Source organism: Pseudophryne corroboree, chromosome 9 (assembly GCF_028390025.1).
Source record: "Pseudophryne corroboree isolate aPseCor3 chromosome 9, aPseCor3.hap2, whole genome shotgun sequence".
In the NCBI taxonomy this organism is placed as follows: Eukaryota; Metazoa; Chordata; class Amphibia; order Anura; family Myobatrachidae; genus Pseudophryne; species Pseudophryne corroboree.
Genome location: NC_086452.1, coordinates 23,349,901 through 23,376,250, shown reverse-complemented (window position 1 = coordinate 23,376,250; position 26,350 = coordinate 23,349,901). Strand labels below are relative to the sequence as shown.

Here is a 26,350-nt window from a genome sequence, read left to right as displayed (position 1 = left end):
AGCTGGCAGAGGTGATAGCAGTGCAGGGTGCAGTGTGCAGAGGTGATAGCAGTGCAGGTTGCAGTGTGCAGAGGTGATAGCAGTGCAGTGAGCAGGGGGAGGGGGTGTCTGCAGGCAATGAGCCCCCGGGATAGGTGCGTCCTGCTGGGAGTTGTGCCCCCGGTATAGGTGCGTCCTGCTGGGAGTTGTGCCCTGGCTGCTGTTAAGGAGCTCAGGAAGGGGAGAGATTTGCACAATATGGGCAATTTGGCTTTGGAACTTGTAGGGAATTGCAGCATGCTGGGAGGTGTAGTTCTCCAGCAGCTGCAGAGCCTCTGATAGACAAAGGTAGTTTTTTAATGTGCATTCCCTGAGTGTGGCTGGATTTCTCAGCCTGCCCCCTCTTAGGGTGCAGTCCTGGGGATATTACCCCTGTCCTGATGAGGACCTCTCCATTGCTGGGAGGGGGCTCTGGCCCTGGGGGTGCGGCCATGCAGCAAGGAAAACATTTCTCCTGGGCTCTGGGTCCTCCCACTTGCAAACAAAAACTTTTATTCTGGGAGGGCTGGCAGCAGAGGAGCAGGCTGCCAGTGTGTGAGTTGCTGGGGGCGAGAAGGGCCCTGGGTCTCCCCCTGGTCTCTGGAGCTGTGGCCCTTCTGGAGTTGGGATGTGACCAGGTCTGGCTGTGCCATGTATTGGAAGAGTGATCAGATGTTTCTATGTAAGCTGGAAGAGAAGGATTTTCCTGCAGTGCCATCTGACAAGGTGAGGACTGGGCTGCAAAACAGTAATGTTCCCCATCTCGCATCTATGGCACACACATAGTGTATATGGGGGGGTAGCTAACCTCTGTGCAGTAGGAGGGGGGTATTTGCATATGGGGGGAAATTTTGTTCATTTTTTAATAAAAAAAAAAAATCTATGTCTAAGTGTCAGCAATATCTGCATTATAACATGAAATCTCCTGCACTCTCTGCTCCTGTTCCCAGCCTAGGCGTCCCATATGCCCCCCTCCCAATTCTCCTGACATTAGTGTGGGGGGCTGTCCGCTTCCAGACTGGGGACCCCGAGCTGTCAGCACCTCTAACTGTATCAGAGTCACAGGACAGGCCTCAAACACTGTGACATTGCATCGGGTGTAGAGGCTGAGAAAGGCTTACAAACAAATCCAACCCCAAAAAAGTACTTTTAATAAAATATATAGCTGCATGTTCGTGTAAAAAAAAAAAAAAAAAAATTTGTTTATATATATATATATATATATATATATATATATATATATATATATATATATATATATATATATATTCTCTCCAGTGTGTGTGTGTGTGTGTGTGTGTGTGTGTGTGTATGTATATATATATATATATATATATATATATATATATATATATATATATATATATATATATATATATATATATATGTGTGTTTTTTGTTTTTATCGATTTCGTGTAATCGTGTTCCATACAGTTATCCGGCATTTGCTGGCAGAAGTCCCTTTCTGGGCTACACTGACATTATATAAATGTTGGCTGTAGATGTCTGTCCTCTAATGTATTACACTACCTGTGGTTTATTATTTCCTTCCACACAGTGTGTATCTTTCGGAGGCATTATACATACAGATTAAATATATTTGCATTCAGCATATATACAGAAATGCAGCTGATAATTTAGTAAATAGGCTAATGCATTAATAATACGAATATTGTAGACATAACACAATAATTGAGTAGCTGAATGTCTGTTTCTAGGCCGGATTTGCGGCGGTTTCGTTGGCCGTAGATTTATAATCCGCGATCGCGGCCAGGGAAGGGGTGTATTACTGGTGCAGAATTGTGTGTGAACAGACAATATTTGTTAACCACAAATCCTGCTATTGGCAGAGCTGGCGTAGTGCTGTACAGTGAGAAGTGCGCTGCGGAGTATGTGTGCGCTATATAAACTACTGGTGATAATAATCCTTATCCGGAACACCAGCACTATAATGGTGTGTAGTGTGCTGGGGGATTTGTGTAGCAGGTTATTAATGTGTGCAGATAGTGTTTGAATGAAATAATAATCGTTTCTGTGTGTACTATTTATTATACAGGCGTTATTGGTTGCGATGTATTAATATTTGTATGCGGTGTCTGTATAATATATAAATGTGCACCGGTAATATCTGCGTGTTTGATGTATTGTATGACATCGATTAATTAGTAATTGTTTATACATGTCGCATAACATTGTGTCTGTGTAGTACAATATTGTGTATTCTGTGTGCGTTTAGTGTAAAGTATTTCTGTAAAATAGTATAATTAGATTTATAATTATGTGTGTTAGTATAAGGAATCTGTTAATGTGGGTATTGTAGCATTCTGGAATAGTGTGTGCTGTTGTACATTAATATTTGCATCAGTCTCTGCATTGTGTGTACGATGCACCACTGTATGTCGCTTTGTGTAGAATAATATTGTGCATCTAGTTAATAAACGGAATAATTTTGAACCCGTGCATAATGTGACATTTCGTTATTCGTTGCTGTGGTTTTTTTTTTGTGAGTGTATAGTACAATATTGTGTTACATTATTGTGTATGGTAAAATCGTTTCAGTTGCGGTGTGTGTGTAAGGTAACACTGGTTATTCGCTGATCTGTGTAGTGTGTGTTGTATAACATTGCGGCAGTAAGAATAACACTGAATATCTGTTATGTGCAGCGTGTGTACAGTGTGATGTTTCGTGTGTTAAAAAATATATATATATTAGTGTGTGTAGTAGAACATTGGGCATACTTTGCTATACAGTAAGTAGTGTATATGCGTTATATAGTAGAACACTTTGTGTGGATAATATAAAATGTAAGTATAGTGTGTGTGTGGTATATTCTATGCATTCATGTGTGTAGTGTAACGTTTTGCGTTTGTAAATTATTTGTATAGGTCAATGTGCTCTGACTTAACACCTATGTATCTGCTGATACTGTGTTGTGTGAATGTATAGTTACACTGGTTGTGCATGTGTGTATCTGTATAGTAGAACACTTATGCGCTGACATGAGTAGTGTAACTGTATGTATTTATATTTTATATAGAGAGGCTGTGGATCACTTGTTACCCCCTTTTTTGTGCAGTGTGTGTGTGTGGTATATATTGTATATACTGTGTTTCATAATCTGTCCCCCATAGCCCCTCGCAGTCCAGGTTTATGCAGAGTACAGATGGTTAACTCAAATTGATGTACTAATTACCACCTGTGATCAAGCAGGGATATCCTTAGTACCTGGACTGTTCGGGGGTTGTGAGACCAATAGGAAATCGCTAATCGTTATTCTAGCAACACCATGATTTGTACAGTGTTATAGTGTCAGTGTGTAGTGTGACACTGGGGCTGGAGGGGTGTATTTTAAGATATACTGCCACACTACACACTCCTGACATAGCGAGTGTTAAAGAGTACACTGCACACACTGTGACACTGTGTAACATTGTGTCAGTGTACTACAACACAGGATGTGTGTAGTGCAACATTGTGTCAGTGAGTGTGTGTATAGTGTAACACTGGATATGTGACGTTTGTATAGTATAACATTGTGTCTGTGTGTAGTATAGTGTAACACTAGATATGTGAGGTGTGTGTATAGTATAACTGTGTGTGTGTGTGTGTGTGTGGCTCTGGGTGTCCCCGGGTGTAATCACCCCTCTGGCCGCTGCTGCTGCAGGTGTGCTGTGTAACAGTTTCAGTGTGTATAGTGTGACACTGTCAATGTGTGTGTGTGTGTGTGTGTGTGTATAGTATAACATTGTGTCAGTGTGTGTGTGTGTGTGTGTATATAGTAACACGGGATGGGATATGTGCTGCAGGTGTGCTGTGTATAGTGACACTGGATCTGTGAAGTTTGTGTAGTGTAACATTGTCAGTGTGTGTATAGTGTAACACTAGATATGGGAGGTGTGTATAATATAACATTGTATCAGTGTGTGTATAGTGTAACACTGCTGTGTGTGGCTCTGGGTGTCCCGGGTGTAATCACCCCTCTGGCTGCTGCAGGTGTGCTGGGCGCTGTGTACACTGTATATGGGAGGTGTGTATAGTATAACATTGTGTCAGTGTGTATATAGCGTAACACTGCTGTGTGTGTCCCGGGTGTAATCACCCCTCTGGCTGCTGCAGGTGTGCTGGGCGCTGTGTACACTGTATATGGGAGGTGTGTATAGTATAACATTGTGTCAGTGTGTGTATAGTGTAACACTGCTGTGTGTGGCTCTGGGTGTCCCGGGTGTAATCACCCCTCTGGCTGCTGCAGGTGTGCTGGGCGCTGTGTATGCAGCAGCAGGAGGAGGGGGGAGGGGCAGGTCCGGGATAATTTGCATCGTGCTGGGGGCCAGCGGCTCAGTCCGGCGCTAATTACCCCCCTCACCCCGCGGCCTGGCCGGCCATGCTGAGTATGAATGCGGCCTCCGACCAGGCAGCTGCCAGGGGCGCCCTCCCGCCGGGACACGGCACGCCCGGGGCGGCGCACGCAGCAGCGGGGCAGCCAGAGGATCACTCTCTCCCTCTTCTCTCACAGGGAAGGGCCCCTATGTCCGAGGAGTGCGGGGGAGCAGCGCTGAGTATGGGCAGGAGCCGCAAGAGCGAGGGGAGCCTGGTAAGTGGGGGCATGTGTACTATGGGGGGGCATGTGTGTGGGGGTGCACTACTGAGGGCTGGGGGGCATGCATGTGGGGGTGCTCCCTGCTGAGGGCCGGGGGTATTAGTGTGTGTGGGGAGGGGCTTGCATGTGGGGGTGCTCCCTGCTGGGGGTATAAGTGTGTGTGTGGGGATAGGCTTGCATGTGGGGGTGTTCTATAAGAGATGGGTGCCAACAAATATCCATTTTGTAGTGCGCCAGTGTTGGGGATTACATGATGTACTGTATATACTTGTAGGTGTGTGTGGTGGATTTATTAGAATGCTTGCGGCTAGAGTGGTGCAGATGGTGTACGTGATGTGGGGAGCAGACGGGGGGGGGGGGTGTATGTGTGTGTGTGTGTGTGTATGTGTATATATATATATATATATATATATATATATATATATATATATATATATATAATATGTATGTGGGGAGCAGATGGCATATAGAATGTGGGGAGCTGTCGGTATACAGAATGTGGGGAGCAGACGGGGTATATATAATGTGGGGAGCGGTCTGTGTGTGTGTATATAATGTGGGTGCAGTCGGTATATATAATGTGGGGAGCAGTCGGCTATTGTGTTCTGTAGTGGGGTGAGAGCGGAGTGTATTATGAGTGACTTGTTAGCAGGTTTATCCCCCTATACTGCATTAAGGTGCCTCCTTGTATTCCTTTAGCACAGAGTTTCCCATTACAGTCCAGGTTATAAGGATATCCATGCTTGGGCGCAGATTGTTAAATCAAATTGACTGAGGTACTAATTAATTCTCTGTGCTCAAGCATGGATATCCTTAAATCCTGGACGGTAATGGCGGCCTTTGGAGAAATTGCGCTCTAGTGTATAGTGTTATAAATAGCGTCCTATAGTAGAGCGCTGGGGAAGGGTCTCGGCTCTGTCTGCGGTGGATTATCTCATATTGTCACCATGGTGATGGATCAGTTGCTAATTAAAGTTAGTGTTAATTGGAGTGAAGATCTCTCCTATAATAAGACGTAGTCTCCTGGGCCTGTGTTACACTTGTTGTTATTGGCAGTTTCTTATATAGCGCAGGAAATTCCATTGTACTTTGCATTGGTTATAGTGATCTGTATGGTAGATCTTCTGTGGGCCCCTGGTAGATCTTCTGTGGGCCTGTGGTACGTAGTCTGTGGGCCTACTGTATGTAGCTACGTTGGAGCCTGCATGTCATACAGTGGGATTTGTGTGCGGTTTTTGGTGTGTCTGTGGGGCTGTTATACTCGGTGTATCCGGACATTGATGGGGTTGTGGGTACACTACGGAGAGAGATATAAAGATCACCCGCCGGCCATGACTTGAGTTGGACCTATGATTCATATTGTGTACAATTGATGCCCGCTTAGTCTGGTGCAGGTAGTCTAGGATTGGCCTGTCTGCGAGCGGGTATCCCTACTTTATGCAGTTACAGAAAACAAGCGCAAAAGCCGTCGCACACTGTAGTTAATAATGGTTCCCAACATGTAGCCCAGGTAACGTGCATGGTGTTTCTGTTTTAGAGTGAGGGGGGAAATGTACTAAGCCTTGGAGAGAGAGAGCGCCAGGCAATCAGGTACTAACTGGCACATTACAGGCGGTGCCTGAAAAATGACAGTTGGGAGCTTATTAGCCGGTACTTTATCTCTCACCACGGCTCTCTGCCCCTACGCCCCATGTAGGACCTGGGCCTTGCAAGTCTTTTTAAAGGTGTGTTTTTTTTTTTTTTTTTTTGTACTTGGTGTCAATCTGTAGATCATTTTTTTTTTTCCCACAGATTGTTCCTTTTTTATATATAGAATATATTTTATATTGGAAGTTATACAATGTCTTGATGTACAGTGTATCGCTTCGTAATCTTGGGTTCAGTCGCGTCTGTTTTTGTCTCGTTACCACAATGCAGCTAAATAACATTATTTGGATTCTTTAAAAAAAAAAATGAAACATTAGGAAGTGAGGATAGACTTGCGTTACACTGAGTGCGCCTCTGACATTGTTGCGTGATGCTGAGGGAAACAGCCGTCCGTGTTGGGTTCTGGGGTCAGGATGCTATTTTATTGTATAACCTCTTCTGAGATAATCACCTCCTCTCTGCGGCTTGTCGTCCTAGCTCCAAGGAAGTCCTGGAGCTGCGCTGGATGAAGACTCTTGCTCGTCAGCTCCTCTGTCCCCGGTGTCGTCGTCTTCTCCTCACTCCATGCCAGCCGCCGGCCTCACTCAAGGGAAAAGCGTCTGCACCAGCTGCGGAATGGAGATTGTAGACAAGTACCTGCTGAAGGTAATGCATACTACTACATCTGGGCTCACGGGCTGAATGTGGTGTGCAAGGTGGTCAGAGACCTGGCTGTTACGGAGGTTCCTCATTGGTTATTGGTGAGTCTCTGGTGCGGTGTTCCGGTGGGCATGGCAGCCTGGGTGTTATGGTCTCCTTGTGCATTCACCAACCAGCAGGACCAAAACCTGCTCTGATCATGTTACGTGTAAGTCACCGTAGTCTTTATCTGCCGTCCGTGTCCTACTCTGTCCATATCTTCTGCGTGTGCCTTACGTATTATTCATAGTTTAGATAGACCCAGGGCAGACCCTCACTTATCCCAAGCATGTTTACATTCTTTATAACCCCGTCCCCAGGACAGTGTCGCCTTGTTCAGGAGTTCAGTTTTTAGTTTGGAAACTTTATCAAAGCTATTTTAGAAAACTTTTTTTTTTTCTTTCTAAATCCGTATTAAGCAGTCTATTTACTAAGCCTTGGAGAGAGATAAAGTACCAGCCAGTCAGCTCCTAGCTGCCATGTTACAGGCTGTGTTTGAAAAATGGCTGGTTGGCTGGTACTCTATCTCTGTCCCCTTTATCTCCCTCCAAGGCTTAATAAATAAACCCCTTTAGTTTCAAAATGATGTAGCTCCATGCTATACTGCAATGCCGTACTATCGGAGATTGTTCATTTCCTCGCAACTGTCCCTGCTGCTGAAGAGCTTGCAATCTAATGGTGTGTACACACGGTGAGATATTTTCTTACGGTTTTGACTATATAGTCAAAATCGTAAGAAGAAAAGTTTGTGCAGATCGCAAGGTGAAAGTCACGATTGGATGCTGATGCGTGGTCCCGCGCGGTCGGCATCGCAAGCCTAGATAGACTGTGCAGGCAAGTCAGCTTTGACTATCTAGTATAAAAGATAGTCAAAATTGACACTTAGCCAAACTCGCACATAGGGGTCGATTCTATTCGGCAACTAATGAATAGCGCCGGGAATTAGCTCCCGACGCTATTCAATTCAGCAACTAGTTACGTCGGCGATGGCCCGTTCTCGCCGACAAAACAGGTTGAATTGTCGGGAGAACGGGCATTCTCCGACTTAACTCCCCGGCGCGAGGCTGATTCCCGACAGAATCAGCCTCGCGCTGGCCGCGAGGCAGCACTTTTGTCGGGTTTCTCTTCTCATCCCCCGGGGATGAGAGAAGAATTCCCGACAATTGCAGGTAATTAGTTGCTGAATTGAATAGCGTCGGGAGCTAATTCCCGGCACTATTCATTAGTTGCCGAATAGAATCGACCCCATAGTATCGCAAGCACACTCATTAAGTGCTTGTGATGCCGACCTACTCCCTGTCGCATAGTGAGAATCCGGTTTAGCCCGAATCTCGGTGTGTATGCACTTTAACTTTCCCCGTTGTGCACTCCAAGTCGTCCTCTAGTCAGAAGCCAGTTGAGCTACCTGTGTGTTTTTGGACTAATGAGGAAACCCGCGTGTAGGACATACCGGAGCCGCGGTATACCACTGTGCGAATGTGTCTGCTGGCTTATCGCAGATGAGCGGACTCAGCGCTGCTTTGTTTTGTGTAATTGTTGGGAGGATTGTAGTTTATTTTGCTACGCTGAACAGTTTTAGGTTTCCAAAGGTTTGACCACATGGATGTTTGCATTATGCGTTCAGTGTGTGTTCTGATGACCATAATAACACGCGCCAGTGACTGCCGTGCAAACGCTTTCCTTCCGGTCGGTGGATAATCTGTCCAACCGCAGGGCTACGTGTAAGAGTCCGCCAGCACGTGTGCCAAATACTACAATATAATCACTGTGTGTTTCCCTGCTGTAGTCTTTCCTAACGTCTGTCCTGAAGGAACTTGCAGACCAGGTTTTAAGGATAGCTATACACAGGTGACTTAATTAGTGCCTCGGTTATCTTCATTCCAACAATCTGCTTAACCATGGATATCCTTAAAACCTGGAATGGATCAAATTTATTTAAATGGTGTAATTGGCATTGCTGAGTATGTGAAAAGCATGGCCCTAACTGTGTGGAGTTTGTATATTCTCCCTGCACTTGCGTGGGTTTCCTCAGGGTATTCCGGTTTCCTCCCACAATCCAAAAATATCTGATAGGTTAATTGGCTGCAGAATTGCAAATGGAACATTTATTGGAAATGGAGACGTAACAATACTGTGAGTTGTTGATACTAAATTATAAATGACCAGGTATATACGTGATGGTACCGCTTGTAAATTATACACAACCGCCTATAGAGTGTATCTACACCAGATGAATAGCAATTTATATTGGCAAATGCTACGGATACCTTTTGTTTGGATGGAGCACCCTCCCAGGATTGGGCAATATCCTACTAGAACAACCGTAGACAATATTCCAAAACGGAGGCTCTCGTGGGGTTAATGTATCAAAGCCACTATTTCATTGCTATGTATGAAACTCTCTCTCCGCTGCTGCTGCAGGGAAATATGTAAAGGTGGAAATGTGCGACAACACCACTTATCTTCATGATTTGGATCACTGTCCCCTATCACTTGTATAAGGCTACTGACGGGTACTTGTGTAGCCTCCATTACTGTGCACCGTCCTCTCCAATCTTGCTCCCCACACACTATAATAAAGACTTTGCAAATCATTTTGGAATCTGTTCTTTTTTGGCCTCCAAATAGCAGATACATTCCAGCTACGTGTAAACAAACCGCGCTCACTGGAGGCTCCGAGCAGGGTCTGAAACGCTGCAGTGCTAGCGGGGGGAACACGGCTTGTTTATCAGTATCTGAGATGTATCTTTTCCATAGAATTATCCTCTGCGGAGTGCGTCCAGGCTGCAGCGTTATACCACCCTAGTACGTCCCTGCTGAATTATTCTTTTTATAGAATGTTATTTTATTATTTTTTCTTGGTAAATTGCTCATTTGCAGTGAGTTTAACAAAACTAAAATGTGTTCTGTTTAGTTGAGTAGATAAGATTAGTTTTATTGGGGACTTTGCGATTAATTACTACTAGGTTTGGTTGGATTGTCAAATTATACAAGAATTGTCTTAATAGGTGGGGTATTTTGGAGGGTTTTTTTTTTTTTTTAGAATGTAAAATGTGTATGTATATACAGGTTGAGTATCCCATATCCAAATTATTCCGAAATACGGAATATTCCGAAATACGGACTTTTTTGAGTGAGACAGTGAAATCTTTGTTTTCTGTGGCTCAATGTACTCAAACTTTGCTTAATACACAGTTATTAAAAATATTGTATTAAATGACCTTCAGGCTGTGTGTATAAGGTGTATATGAAACATAAATGAATTGTGTGAATGTACACCTTTTTTTGTGTGCACAAAGTTATTAAAAATATTGGCTAAAATGACCTTCAGGCTGTGTGTATAAGGTGTATATGTAACATAAATGCATTCTGTGCTTAGATTTAGGTCCCATCGCCATAATATCTCATTATGGTATGCAATTATTCCAAAATACGGAAAAATCCCATATCCAAAATACCTCTGGTCCCAAGTGTTTTGGATAAGAGATACTAGACCTGTATAATCAATAGTCCACTGCACTCACCATGTCTAGATTTGGGGTGCAGTATAGTGTGTGTGACCACATTGTTTAAATACAGTGAGCGCAGGGCCTCTGATCTTTAACTCACCATAATGGGGTTTAGTTCATATATTGATGAATACATTTAAGCTTGCAGCCCCCATCATGGGACCCCCCCCCATATTTTACATTTAACCTCAATGTTATAAGGAGGTTCTCAATGTGTATTAGAATATGTTGCTTGACTATACTTGAAAACAATCTTCACATTGCAGCAGCACACAATCTGTCTGTAGATGAGACGTGTTACATTCCCCCTGCCTACCCCCCCTCCCCCCCCCCCCCCCCCCCCAAAAAAAAAAAAATTATGATATTCAAAAACATATGTCACTATCCCTGGACAAAATTTGCAGTTTTTTCATAAATATATATGGTACTTTTTTTTTTTTTTTACTAAAATGCACGCTTCCCACACACTGCAGTTGTCCCGTGGATGTCTTGGGATCTGTGGGTGGATTCTTGTGGGTTTCATGGACATGCCTACCATAGATGATGTAGGTGTTATATTTTGTCCTCCTAACAATAAAAATAATTTTGTGAGATACGTGATTTTATGTGTCGTTGACATGGTAATGATCTTTGCAGGCCAAAATACATGTGGAATAGTTGACTCTGCCTGTAGGGCTTTACAAGATACAGTTCTGTAACAGGCCTGTAACTTTCTTTCACCCCGCTAGTGCCCCACTGGAGTCCTGCCCTGGCCCCGCTAGTGCCCCACTAGGGTCCTGTCCTGGCCCTGCATTTTCAGCTGAGTCCTGTAAACTTTAGGATGATCCAGAAAATGTTTAGAATTTTGAACCTAGATTGCATTTGAAATACAAAATGAGAAACTTCCGTCCAGCAATCCCCTGGCTAGAAGTAAGCCTAATGATACCACCACATATGTCTGGCGATTTTGTCCTGCAAACTGAATGAATACCCAGCAGCAATATCAAGAATTTATTATCAAATTTTGATCAGCTGCAAATTCATGAATTTTTTGCAAAAACTGCGCCATAATCTAACGTCCATCACGCGTAGTCCTGAATAACATGTCTGACACTTGGGGAATAAGATGAGGTAGAAATACTTGTTCCAGGAACGAGGGAGAGCAATTTGGGAGCGGGTTCTTCATCTCTCCATGACCGTGTTGCTGCTTCGTACCCTTTGTAAGATGAAAGCCTATGTTCGGTTCCTTTGGAGCTCAGGCGCTGGTAACATTCGCCTTTATTCCCCGCAGGTGAACGATCTGTCTTGGCACGTCCGCTGTCTGTCCTGTAGCGTGTGTCGGACTTCGCTGGGAAGGCATACTAGCTGCTACATCAAAGACAAAGACATTTTCTGCAAGCTCGATTATTTTAGGTACTCTTCATGTTTGTATTCACTGTAGCCGTGTGTCTGTCCATATGAAGGAGAAGAATATATCTGTAGATGTATATCCCCAACCAGTGACCAGACCGGCGCTGACCGGATGAAATTGTGGTGTTTGTCGTCTAGGCGATACGGAACCCGATGCTCGCGTTGTGGCCGGCACATCCACTCCACGGACTGGGTGAGGCGGGCGAAAGGCAACGTGTATCACCTGGCGTGCTTCGCCTGTTACTCCTGCAAGAGGCAGCTTTCCACGGGAGAAGAGTTTGCGCTGGTGGAGGAGAAAGTGCTCTGCCGCGTGCATTACGACTGCATGCTGGATAATCTGAAGAGGGCAGTGGAAAATGGTGCGTGATCACGCTGCCCTGCTGAAAGAGCTTATTATGCAATGCAACAAAAATGTCAATTACAGATTTTGCCTTTTTGCCCCCCTCTTTCCGTTCAGGGAACCGTGTTAGTGTGGAAGGGGCGCTGTTGACGGAGCAAGATATTAATCAGCCTAAGCCAGCTAAAAGGGCTCGAACTAGCTTCACTGCAGATCAGCTCCAAGTAAGTGCGTGTTCCCAGCTGGTCTGATGAGCGGGTACTGCCATCAGTGTGCCTTGGTGTGAGCTGTCCGATGTAGAAGTTTGCAAATACCCTGGTCTAGAGGTTCTCAAACGCGTAGTCAAGGCACCCCAACGGTCCAGGTTCTAAGTATATCCATGGTTCAGCACAGAGGGGTAAATCAAATTGACAGAGGTACTAATTAAGGGGCATATTCATTATAGGGATGGCCATCGGTGGGCTGTCTATTGATGGTTGTCATCGATGGTACCATCAATAGTACACAAACCATCTATGGTGATCCATCGATGGTTTGCACCACTCGATGGCCACCACTGAAAGGTGCTGGCTGGTCCACGGACCAGTAAAAACACAGGGGTGGGGCTTAGTGGATGTCAGGGGCGGGGCTATGCTCTGAGTCCTGACACCACATTAAAAAAAAAAAAAGTGTTTTTGGTTATACCTTTCCGTCGATGGAGGGAAACAATCTGTTTCACCCCCATCGATGGCAAAAGTATTCTACATCATCCATAAATCATTGATTTTGAATCCTCGATGGTTATCCCTAATTCATTATCCCTTAAAAGTCACAATTTCTACCTCCCCCAGGGAAGGTAGAAATTGTGACATTCATCAAACTCCTGAAAAGCATTTTTTCCAGAGTTTGACAGTGAAACCGTTCTGGGATGGGGAACAGTTTCCCGAATCTCAGCTTGGGCAGCGGAGGGGAGGGGCGGGGGCAGCTGGGCACCCGAGGTGATAAGTGGCGGGTGGTGAGCAGAAGCCGCAGCGGGTAAGTTCCGGTAGCGGGGGGTGAGTGGGAGTAGCTGGACAAGTGGTGGCCGCGCGTGCAGTGGGAAAAGTGCCGGAGGGGGTGCGGCTGCAGCATGATCTCCGCAGCCAGGTAAAGTGCAGGCAGCTAGGGGGGCTGTCGTGGGACACCCACTGTGCCGGTATGGGGGGGAGCTACGGCTGCAGCAGGTTGAGCCGGGCAGCGGGACAGTGCCAGCAAGGGGAGCCGCAGCTGCAGCCAGAGGGGAAAATTATCACTTTTAGAAAAACTGACTTCTGAAAAGGGCCAGTTTTTCGAAAGTGATGATTTTTTCATGCTGGGATGATGAATCATGAGAATTGAAAACTAAATTCTCATTGCACAATTATTTCCTGATTAATATGTCCCTTAGTCACGTGCTCAAGCGTGGATATCACTAAAACCTCTGCGGTCTGTGTGCATTGGACTGAGGTTGGCATTGACTGCTCTAGGCCATACTGCCTTATGTGGTCCGTTGACCACATAAGGATGTGGCTCTCTTGCTACTCTTGGGAAGGATTTTATTGCACCAGTCTGATTGCCGGCTTACAATATACTGATGAATCTGATAAATCTAATTTGTTCTTTGAATAGACAGAACAGTTCTCTTACAATGCACCACATTCTGCTGATTACGGTGATTCCATAGTGGTTTGTTGTGTTTTTTTTTTTTTTTGTTTTTTTTTAGACCATTTGTAATTTATGCAGTAATTGGGCAGTATATAACTTTCACCCCTGTAGTCTGCTTAAGTCGCCTCCAAGTATCCAACCAACTATCCCAGGTAGTGAGGGAATGATGAAACCTAGACGTAGCCGTCTCATTGGAAGCGTATACTGTATTTAGTGGATTGTTTTATTTGACATGCCATTTCAAAAACATTTTGGTATTTTTAATTAAAGACTGAGGGGGAGATGTACTAAGAAGTGATAAATGTGGAGAAGTTGCCCATGGCAACCAATCAGCACAGATGTAACATATATCATTTGCATACTATAAAAGTATAAAAAGCAGCTGATTGGTTGCCATGGGCAACTTCTCCACTTGCTGACTTCTCCACTTTTATCACTGCTTAGTACATGTCCCCCAAAGTCCCATTCTGGATACATTGAGAGTTTAGAGTGGGGTGTGAGTGCATATGTGGTGCAGGACTGAGCGGAGTTATGTGGAAATAACCTGTCCCTACGTTGGACCCAATTCCCTATTTTTCTCTGTATAAACATCTTTTGAAGTCTTCCTTTGACTTTCTTGACCATGAATTTGGCTCCTGCATTCAATTTTAACAATGCCCCCCCTTGTTAGCTTTGTTTTTAGTGTATTTTTTTTTTTTTAAATTTGAACCTATGATTTATGTGAGTTTCTATTGGAGTGCGTCCAATGTTCTGTTTTCATTCCCCTAACCCCCTCCCCCCAGTGATTCCAGGGGTTTTCTGTAAAATTGGGCAACAGGCCGTCCAGTAGGTAACTCCTGCATGACTCTTCTACAATATAAAAGGCTCTTGCATTTCTCACCTGGGGGTAAATTTACTAAGGTGGAAGTTTTTTTTAGAACTGGTGATGTTGCCTATAGCAACCAATCAGATTCTATATATTATCTTCTAGAAGCAGCTTGGTAAATGTTAAATAGATTGGTTGCTATGGGCAACATCACTAGTTCTAAAAAAAAAAAAAACTCCCACCTTAGTAAATTTACCCCCTGATATCATTTTTGTGAAAGATACGTTCTGGGGGTAAATTTACTAAAGCTTCTGAAAATGAACACTGGTAGCTTCACCCATAGCAACTATCAGATTCTAGCTTTCATTTCTATATTGCATCTTAGAAAATGAACAAAAAAAAAACCAATCTGTTTGCTATGAGCAAAATCAACACTTCCCCCCCCCCCCCCCCCCCCTTTTTAGAAACGTTAGTAAATCTACCCCCAGTATTGTTGCAAGCTGCCATGTATTGTGACTCACAAAACCGCGTGAGGCCAGATGCGAAAGTGCGAGGAGCAGCGTTTTTTTTTTTAGAAAGCTCTCTGGCGGGTCATCTCATGGTCCTAAAAGCAATATTTGTTATAAACCCCCCCCCCCCCTACTAGTGCTGTACCATGCGCTATAAGAAAGTAGGGATTGCTCTCCTGTGCTATGTTGTGTACATCTCTTCTCATGCCAGTCATGTCTCTCTCTCTGCACATCTCCAGGTTATGCAAGCACAATTTGCGCAAGACAACAACCCAGATGCACAAACACTACAGAAACTGTCGGAAAGGACAGGTCTAAGCCGGCGCGTGATACAGGCAAGTGATGATACTTGTGACAAATGGGTAGCGCTTCTCACAGTACAGGGAGATTGATTTTTAAAAAACGTAAAAATTCTGTTTGATTTTGGGTCAGGTAGCTAATTGGGCATTGCGGTACCTTTTTAGGTTTGGCATAACTGGGACCCTAAAAATCCAAAAAGCTTGTGAACCAGATTCTCCTTGACTTTTGTTACAGCTATTCACTTTTTCTAATGCTTTTTAGGGCCGATTCAGTGTGCAGCCAAACATCATGTGGTGGTCAGCTGCGCACACATATTCGCCAGTTACGGTAGACTCCACATAGTTACATTTGTCAGCACACTTATTTGCGCTGCGATTTTGCTGGTCGGCTAAGGGAATTGCTCCCTTCAAATTTTAGTAGAACATTAAAACAGCGCCATATAACCGTTACAGGTACTTCCTAAAATTGTAATGTGCTTAATCTTTACAATGCAATTTCACCTAGATCTCGTTAGCAAGTGCTACAGAACAGTGATGTATATCGGTAAAACGATGTTATGGGAAATCCATTAAACCGTTGCCTACTATATACAGTGCATCCGCAAAGTATTCACAGCGATTCACTTTTTCCACATTTTGTTGTGTTACAGCCTTATTACAAAATATAATAAATTCATTTTTCCCCTCAAAATTCTACACACAATACCCCATAATGACAAGGTGAAAAGTTGTTTTGTTTTTTGTTTTTTTTTGTATTTTTTTTTTTGTATTTTTTTTAGATTTTTGCAAATTTATTAAAAATATAAGTAATCACATGTACATAAGTATTCACAGCCTTTGCCATAAAGCTCAGAATTGATCTCGAGTGCATCCTGTTTCCAATGATCATCCTTGAGATGTGCCTGCAACTTAATTGGAGTCCACCTGTGGTAAATTCAGTTGATTGGACATGATTTGGAAAGGCACACGCGTGTCTATATAAGGTCCCACACTTGACAGTGCATGTCTGAGCACAAACCAAGCATGAAGTCAAAGGAATTGTCTGTAGACCTCCGAGACAGAATTGTCTCGAGGCACAAATCTGGGGAAGTGTATGGGGAAAAATATCTGCTGCTTTTGAAGGTTCAAATGAGCACAGTGGCCTTCACCATCTGTAAATGGAAGAAGTTCGGAATCACCAGGACTCTTCCTAGAGCTGGCCGGCTGTCTAAACTGAGCGATCTGGGGAGAAGGACCCTAGTCAGGAAGGTGACCAAGAACCAATGGTCACTCTGTCAGAGATACAGCATTCTTCTGTGGAGAGAGGAGATCCTTCCAGAAGGACAACCATCTCTGCGGCAATCCACCAATCAGGCCTGTATGGTAGAGTGGGCAGACTGAAGCCACTCCTTAGTAAAAAAGCACATGGCAGCCCACCTGGAGTTTTCCAAAATGCACCTGAAGGACTCTCAGACCATGAGAAACCAAATTCTCTGGTCTGATGAGACAAAGATTGAAGTCTTTGGCATGAATGCCAGGCTTCATGTTTTGGCGGAAACAAGGCACCGCTTATCACCAGGCCAAAACCATCCCTACAGTGAAGCATGGTAATGGCATCCTCATGCTGTGGGGATGTTTTTCAGCGGCAGGAACTGGAAGATTAGTCAGGATAGAGGGAAAGATGAATTGCAGCAATGTACAGAGACATCCTGGATGAAAACCTGCTCCAGAGCACTCTTGACCTCAGACTGGGGAGACTGTTCATCTTTCAGCAGGACAACGACCCTAAGCACACAGCCAAGATATCAAAGGGGTGGCTTCAGGACAACTCTGTGAATGTCCTTGAGTGGCACAGCCAGAGCCCAGACTTGAATCAGAATGAACATCTCTGGAGAGATCTGATAATGGCGCTGCACCAACGCTTCCCCATCCAACCTGATGGAGCTTGAGAGGTGCTGCAAAGAAGAATGGGCGAAACTGCCCAAAGATAGGTGTGCCAAGTTTGTGGCATCATATTCAAAAAGACTTGAGGCTGTAATTGCTGCCAAAGGTGCATCAACAAAGTACAAAGCAAAGTCTGTGAATACTTATGTACATGTGAGTTCTTAGTTTTTTTATATTTAATAAATTTGCAAAAATCTCAAACATTTTTCACGTTGTAATTATGGGGTATTGTGTGTAGAATTTTGAGGGGAAAATGAATTTATTCCATTTGGAATAAGGCTGTAACATAACAAAGTGTGGAAAAAGTAAAGCGCTGTGAATACTTTCCGGATGCACTGTACATTTGTTTTACACCTTTTCCCAGGACATGTGACAAAGCCCCTCAATGTTGGAACAACTCTGCCTACCTAGAGTATATTTCATAGGGTACGCACTTCCATATTTCTGTGAATGTCTGTCCCACATCACGAGTTATTGCTAGCTTTGTTTTATATTAGGCTGGCTTCCGTTACCTAACTAACATTTAATAATACCGCTATCTCATCGCAATGCCGGGTCACAACCGGGATTTGGAAATGGGTCCTTCCTGGGTGCCATCGGGGGTGGGGACTGTGGCGGCATCAGGGGCGGGTGGTAAAGTCAGCGCTGGGAAATAAGACACGCCTTACTTGGGAAAAACCCTTCTTTATATTTCGGTTGAAATACCGGGTTAAGCGACTCAGGAATTCGGGAGTGATCCCTTTCACTCCACAGCGACCTGGTAATATACCAGGGACAATACCAGGTTGTGCGGTGTGAAACGGGTGGTGATCCATCTTGTACGGTCATGTTAGAACTTTGCGGTCCGTGTACAATAGTCTGAGTTATGGCTGGAATCGGTCCTTTTTGAGGAGCAGATTGCTGTTGTGTCCAAGTCCTACCGTCTCCGGCTGGGCTACCTCCGCGAGCGCTGTAATGCAGATTTATGATTCGTTTACGCTGTGACGCCTCGATTTAATCAAGATTCTGTCTACCAGGTCTGGTTCCAGAACTGCCGAGCACGCCACAAGAAGCACGTCAGTCCCACGCATTCCTCAACTGCGCCCATTACAGCCATACAATCCTCAAGACTTTCTCCGCCAATTGATGGAGGAAATGACCTACTCCGCATACGTACCTCAGGATGGGCCCATGCTAACCGCGCTACACAGTTACATGGATGGTAAGTTGGCAGGGCATCGTGACGGCGCAGTGGTTAACATGCTGAGTCTTGGATTTGGTTCTCGCCAACAGGCGATCTGTGTGGAGCTTGCGTGTGTTTCTCGAACGTCCTTGAGGATGCTGGGACTCCATAAGGACCATGGGGAATAGACGGGCTCCCGCAGGAGATAGAGGCACTTTAAGAAAGCTTTGACTCTGGGCGTGCACTGGCTCCTCCTCTATGCCCCTCCTCTAGACCTCAGTTTTACTCACTGTGCCCAGAGCAGGATGGGTGCACTGCAGAGAGCTCTCCAGAGTTCTCTGCCTAGAAGCATTTTTGTTTGGATTATTACTACTTTTTCACAGGGAGCACTGCTGGCAACAGGCTCCCTGCATCGAGGGAATGAGGAGAGAGGAGCAGACCTTCTGTCAAAGATGGGCTCTGCTTCCTCGCTACTGGACACCATTAGCTCCAGAGGGGGTGAACGCAGGTTCTTACTGGGCGTCCACCCCCGGAGCCGCGCCGCCGTTCTCCTCACAGAGCTAGAAGTACAGAAGACAGAAGTCGTCAGGCGGCAGAAGCCTTCAGCTTCACTGGGGTAACGCACAGCACCGCAGCTGTGCGTCATTGCTTCCATACACCTCACATACTCCGGTCACTGGTAGAGCGCAGGGGGGGGGGGGGCGCGCGCCCCCTGGGCAGCAATATAAACCTCTGCATGGCAAAAAGACAATGTACATGTACAGGTGGGCTCTGTACATGTATATAAAAAGAGCCCCCGCCATATTTTAATAAGTTTGAGCGGGGCTTCTCCCTCAGCACTCACCAGCGCCATTTTCTCTCCACAGCACTGCTGAGAGGAAGCTCCCCGGACTCTCCCCTGCTTACACACGGTGAAAGCGTGCTTAAAAGAGATGGGGGGGGGGGGGGGGGGCACATAATTGTCGGTTTACATATTATACAGCGCTGCTGGGGAAAAACATTGTGTTGGTCTCCCAGGGTTATTGCGCTGGGGTGTGTGACGAGGAAGGCTCGCTTAATGTGGAGGGGGAGTGCTTGAATGTCGGGTCGCCGTCGGCAACGCAGACACCGGAATGGGTGGATATGCTGAATGTCTTGAATGCAAATGTCAATCTATTGCATAAAAGATTAGACAAGCAGAAGCTAGGGATCAGTCAGGTAGCCAGTCCATGCCTGTCCCTGGGGTGCCAGGTCCTTTGGGGTCTCAGAAGCGCACCATATCCCAGATCGATGACACAGATACCGACTCTAGTGTCAACTATGAAGATGCAAAATTACAGCCGAAGGTGGGCTAAGGGTATACTGTACATGATTATTGCCATTAAAGAGGTTTTGCATATTACTGAGTAACCCCCTGTCCCTGACACGAGGGTACACATGTATGAAGGAAAAGCCTGAAGTCACTTTTCCATCCTCATTTGAATTAAGTGACTTGTGCGAAAAGGCTTGGGAATCTCCGGATAGGAGACCACAAGTTCCCAAAAGGATTCTCATGGCGTATCCTTTTCCACAACTGATAGGATACGCTGGGAATCTTCGCCAAAAGTTGACAAGGCGCTGACATGTTTGTCCAAAAAGGTGGCACTGCCTTCTCAGGATACGGCTTTCCCTCAAGGAACCTGCTGATCGCAGGCAGGAAATTACCTTAAAGCACATTTACAATCATTCCGGTACTATTGCTCGACCGGCTATAGCGTCGGCCTGGGTTGGTAGTGCGGTTGTGGCATGGGCAGATTCCTTATCTACGGAAATTGACACCTTAGATAGGGACGCCATTCAAATGACCATAGAGCATATCAGAGATGCTGCCTTGTATATGAGGGATGCTCAGAGAGACATTTGTTTATTAAGCTCCAGAATAAATGCTATGTCTATTTCTGCTAGGCGGCTCTTGTGGACCCAACAGTGGACGGGAGATGCCGATTCAAAGCGGCATATGGAGTCCTTGCCTTACAAAGGGGTGGAGTTGTTTGGAGACGGCCTCTCGGATCTTGTCTCTACAGCTGGTAAGTCAAATTTCTTACCTTATTTCCCCCCCCCCCCCGCAGCATACTAAAAAGGCACCTAATTATCAAATGCAGTCCTTTCGTTCCAATAAAAACAAGAAGGTACGTGGATCATCCTTTGTTGCCAGAGGGAAAGGCAGGGGAAAAAAGCTGCACACAGCTAGTTCCCAAGAGCAGAAGTCCTCCCCTGTGTCTGCAAAGTCCACCGCATGACGCTGGGGCTTTCCGAGGGGAGGCAGATCTGGTGGGGGCTCGTCTTCGGTTTTTCAGCCACGTCTGGGTTCACTCGCAGGTGGATCCCTGGGCATTAGAGAGTGTTTCTCAGGGATACAGGCTGGAATTCGAAGACTTGCCTCCGCACCGATTTTTCAAATCTGCTCTGCCGGCTTCCCCGTCAGACAGGGAGCTAGGGTTGGCAGCAATCCAAAAATTGTATATTCAACAGGTGATTGTCACAGTTCCTCATCTCCAGCAAGGAAAAGGATATTACTCAACCCTGTTTGTGGTCCCGAAACCGGACAGTTCGGTCAGACCCATTTTGAACCTGAAATCTCTGAACCTGTACTTGAAGAGGTTCAAGTTCAAAATGGAATCACTCAGGGCGGTCATCGCCAGCCTGGAGGGGGGGATTGGATGGTGTCCCTGGACATAAAGGATGCTTACCTTCATGTTCCGATATTCCCCCCGCATCAGGCGTTCCTGAGATTTGCAGTGCAGGACTGTCACTACCAATTTCAGACGTTGCCGTTTGGGCTTTCCACGGCCCCCTGAGAATTTTCACCAAGGTAATGGCGGAAATGATTGTGACCCCCTGCCTGCGCAGGAGCACCATTATCCCATACTTGGACGATCTCCTCATAAAGGCGAGATCTCAGGAGAGTTTGCTGGACAGCGTGTCTCTGTCCATGAAGACGTTGCAGATACACGGCTGGATTCTCAATATACCGAAGTCCCAGCTAGTCCCTACAACGCGTCTGACCTTTTTGGGGCCGATTCTAGCCACAGACCAGAAAAAGGTTTTTCTTCCGATCGAAAAGGTTCAGGAACTCATAGCCATGGTCAGGAACCTATTTAAAACCAAAAAAGGTTTCAGTGCATCATTGCACGCGGATCCTGGGGAAGATGGTGGCTTCCTACGAGGCCATCCCTTTCGGCAGGTTCCATGCGAGGACTTTTCAATGGGACCTCTTGGACAAGTGGTCCGGGTCCCATTTACAAATGCATCAAAGGATCACCCTGTCTCCCAGGACCAGGGTATCTCTCCTGTGGTGGCTGAACAGTGCTCACCTACTAGTAGGTCACAGGTTTGGCATTCAGGACTGGGTCCTGGTGACCACGGACGCAAGCCTCCGAGGCTGGGGAGCAGTGACACTGGGAAGAAATTTCCAAGGTCTCTGGTCAAGCCTAGAGTCTTGTCTCCACATCAACGTCCTGGAGTTGAGGGCCATATACAACGCCCTGCGTCAAGCGGAGGAATTTCTTTAGAGAAAACCGGTTCGGATTCAGTCAGACAATGTCACGGCAGTGGCTCATATAAATCGCCAAGGCGGAACAAGGAGCAGAATGGCCATGGCAGAAGCGACCAGGATTCTACGCTGGACGGAAGGCCATGTAAGCGCGCTGTCAGCGGTGTTCATCCCGGGGGTGGATAACTGGGAGGCGGACTGCCTCAGCAGGCACGACCTGCATTCGGGAGAGTGGGGACTTCATCAAGAAGTCTTCGCACAGATCACGGATCGTTGGGGACTGCCTCAAATCGACATGATGGCATCCCGTCTCAACAAAAAGCTAAAGCGGTATTGCGCCAGGTCAAGGGACCCTCAGGCGGTAGCGGTAGACGCTCTGGTGACACCTTGGGTGTTCAGATCGGTCTATGCGTTTCCTCCTCTTCCTCTTATACCAAGGTGTTGAGAATAATACAAAGAAGCAGGGTCAGAACAATACTCATTGTTCCGGATTGGCCACGGAGGACTTGGTATCCGGAGCTGCAAGAGTTGCTCGCAGGGGATCCGTGGCCTCTTCCTCTAAGGCAGGACCTGCTGCGGCAGGGGCCCTGTCTGTTCCAAGACTTGCTGCGTTTGACGGCATGGCGGTTGAACGCCGGATCCTAGCGGAAAAAGGGATTCCGGAGGAAGTCATTCCTACCCTGATCAAGGCTAGGAAAGATGTGACGTTAAAACATTATCACCGTATATGGCGGAAATATGTTTCTTGGTGTGAGGCCAGAGCTGCTCCTACGGAGGAGTTCCATTTGGGCCGTCTACTTCACTTCCTTCAAACAGGAGTGACTTTGGGCCTAAAATTAGGGTCCATAAAGGTCCAGATTTCGGCCTTATCCATTCAATTTCAAAGAGAATTGGCCTCTATTCCTGAAGTACAGACCTTTGTGAAGGGAGTGCTGCATATTCAGCCTCCCTTTGTACCTCCGGTGGCGCCTTGGGATCTTAACGTGGTGTTAAGTTTCCTCAAGTCACCTTGGTTTGAACCACTCAAAACTGTGGAGTTGAAATACCTCACGTGGAAAGTGGTCATGTTGTTGGCGTTGGCTTCGGCAAGACGTGTTTCCGAATTGGCGGCTTTATCACATAAAAGCCCATACTTGGTCTTTCACGTGGATAGGGCGGAGTTGAGGACTCGCCCTCACTTTCTGCCAAAAGTGGTCTCATCTTTTCATGTGAACCAACCTATTGTCGTGCCTGTGGCTACACGGGACTTGGAGGATTCAGAGTCCCTGGATGTAGTCAGGGCTTTGAAGATTTTTGTGACCAGAACGGCTAGAATCAGGAAGACCTGAAGCTTTGTTCGTTCTGTATGCGGCCAACAAGGTTGGCGCTCCTGCTTCAAAGCAGACTATTGCTTGCTGGATCTGTAACGCGATTCAGCAGGCGCATTCTACGGCAGGATTGCTGTTACCGAAATCTGTTAAGGCCCACTCCACTAGGAAAGTGGGCTCTTTTTGAGCGGCTGCCCGAGGGGTCTCTGCATTACAGTTGTGCCGAGCAGCTACTTGGTCGGGGACAAACACCTTTGCAAAGTTCTATAAGTTTGATACCCTGGCTGAGGAGGACCTCCTGTTTGCTCAATCGGTGCTGCAGAGTCATCCGCACTCTCCCGCCCGTTTGGGAGCTTTGGTATAATCCCCATGGTCCTTACGGAGTCCCAGCATCCTCAAGGACGTTAGAGAAAATAAGATTTTACTTACCGGTAAATCTATTTCTCGTAGTCCATAGAGGATGCTGGGCGCCCGTCCCATGTGCGGACTTCTTCTGCAAGACTTGTATATAGTTATTGCTTACATAAGGGTTATGTTATAGTTTTTCGGTGGAACCGTGGCTCTGTTGTTGTTCATACTGTTAACTGGGTAAGTTTATCACAAGTTATACGGTGAGATTGGTGTGGCTGGTATGGATCTCGCCCTTAGATTTACAAAAATCCTTCCTCGTACTGTCCATCTCCTCTGGGCACAGTTTCCCTAACTGAGCTCTAGAGGAGGGGCATAGAGGGAGGAGCCAGTACACACCCAGAGTCCAAAGCTTTCTTAAAGTGCCCTATCTCCTGCGGAGCCCGTCTATTCCCCATGGTCCTAACGGAGTCCCAGCATCCTCTACGGACTACGAGAAATAGATTTACCGGTAAGTAAAATCTTATTTTTCTCTGGGTGCCCCCCCATATTATATTATGTAGGTAGCAGCACAGGTGACCCTGAGCTTGGTTTGTTCCATTGTGGGAGAGTATCTCCTTCCACTTTATCTCTCTTCAAGGCTTAATACATAAAGAACCAACCAATCGGCTCCTAACTGCCATGTTACAGGCTGTGTTTGAAAAATGACAGGAGCTGATTGGTTGATACTTTATCTTTCTCCAAGGCTTAGTACATAGACCCCTAAATGACGTGTGGCTGGTGGATGTCACATGACTCCTGTCAGTCATGTGATCCTAATTGAATCGGTCATTGTAAAATTATTGAAACTGATAAATAGGACTTATATCTCAGTTTGTACGTGGGTGTACAGTTATTAGACTATTGGCAAACAGTGCTATGTCACACCATTGGTTCTGTATCGTTAGGTCGACCCTATATGGTCGACATGGCCAAAAGGTTGGCTTGTAAAAGGTAGACAATGGAAAGTTGACGGGTACAAAAGGTAGACATGGGAAGTGGTCTATGCAAGCACAGGGAGAGCATACAAACTCCACACATTGGTGGAAGTCGAACCCATGACCTCAGTGCTGTGGGGCAGTAATGCTAACCATGACATCACCTGTACTGTAATTGTTTATTTCAATGTATCATTCAGACTGTGAATATGATATACTTGTATGGCATGTTTATACCATATTGTACTCTACAGGGCAGTACACACTAGAGCTGTGCGCTGAGCGATCGGTCACAGACCGCTCAGCGCACATCTCTTCCCCGGCTCAGCACAGCACGATGTGTGAGCGAGGGGAAGGGGGGGGGCACTCATTTCACCCAGCGGGTGAAATGAGCAATGTGCTACATTGTGCCTGCATGCAGGCCAATCTAACACCAGCGATAGGGACCGCGCATCGCTATCGCTGGGGGGCATACACATGAGAGATCCATTAGATTGCTTAGATTTTAAGAACGGATCTCTCTATGTCCCCCCCCCCCCCCCCCCCCTCCCCACACTTTAATTTTAGTCTTTTTTTTTTTCACTTTAATAAATGTTTTAGAAAAAGAAAAGCAAAAAAAAACAAGCATTTGGTTTCATATCTATTGAATTGATATTTTTTTGATTCATAAAAATAGGAAAAAAATAGAACTTAGGAAGAATTTATTAGAAAAGTAAAAAAAAAAAATCCTAACGTGAGGTTTGATATCTAATTATTAAATTACTAATGCAATTGCAAACACATTCGTGCAGTAAGTCGCAGGCCTCAGGACAGTACAAGAGATATAAATGGCTTTGCAAGATACAATGCTCCCAAAATACAGCCCATAATGAAAAGGAAAATGATGGAACCATCTTTGGGCCTGTCTCTTTGTCCACTCGGATTTGCCTATTTTCGAGGCTGGGGACTTCCTGGAATTTAAAGAGTTGGGATGGATGAGTTGTCAGGAAATGGAAGGGTCTAAATTAAATCTCCTCCTTTGTATTACTTGAGAAAATAAAATAAAAAAACTGCATACACGCTGTCTAAAAGTGGTGCAAATTTTGGGCAAAAAAGATAAAATAGTAAAGCATATCATGTCTGTTATGCATGCAGTGAAATAGCTAGGAATGCTAATATAAACTTGCTTGTATTCTCCGTATATTGTGCCTGGGACGTCCAGTCCACAAACTTCAGGTTGATCTCAGGATTGTGTAGCACATACAGGGGGTTATGTAATGAGTTCTGATGTCACAGAACCGGCTGGAATTTCAGCGAGACGGCTGTTACATTTTAAGCGGCAGGGAGTTACATGGCTGGACTTATTATAGATTGCTGCTGTACACTTGGCTGCAATCTCGCTGGAATCCTGCCGGTTCCCTGAAATCAGAACCTGTTGTGTAATCCCCACAGTCTTGCTCATGGGAAATATATATATATTTTATTTTTATTTGAAGCTAATGGTCTCCTTTTCCCTTCCTCTCTCCCGCAGCTCATTCTCCGACTGCGCTCGGTCTCCAGTCTCTGCTACCGCACTCCATGGCACAGCTACCTATAAGTCACGCATAATTTTTTTTTCTTTTTTTCTCTTCCAAGAATGTAAATGTTTGGGTAAAACGGAGTCATTTATTGTGTATAAAATATAATGGAGAT

General features: G+C 45.6%; 1 protein-coding gene across 1 annotated transcript; it reads left to right on the top strand.

Annotated features, from left to right (window-relative positions):
* Positions 1 to 37: 37 nt before the first annotated feature.
* Positions 38 to 26,350, top strand: LHX8 (LIM homeobox 8). The gene is given in 10 exon segments (XM_063939062.1): positions 38 to 744; positions 4,533 to 4,610; positions 6,741 to 6,908; positions 11,721 to 11,842; positions 11,978 to 12,198; positions 12,297 to 12,400; positions 15,392 to 15,487; positions 18,391 to 18,495; positions 18,497 to 18,575; positions 26,190 to 26,350. Coding segments are annotated over 10 exon segments (1,125 nt in total). The 5' UTR covers positions 38 to 669; the 3' UTR covers positions 26,267 to 26,350.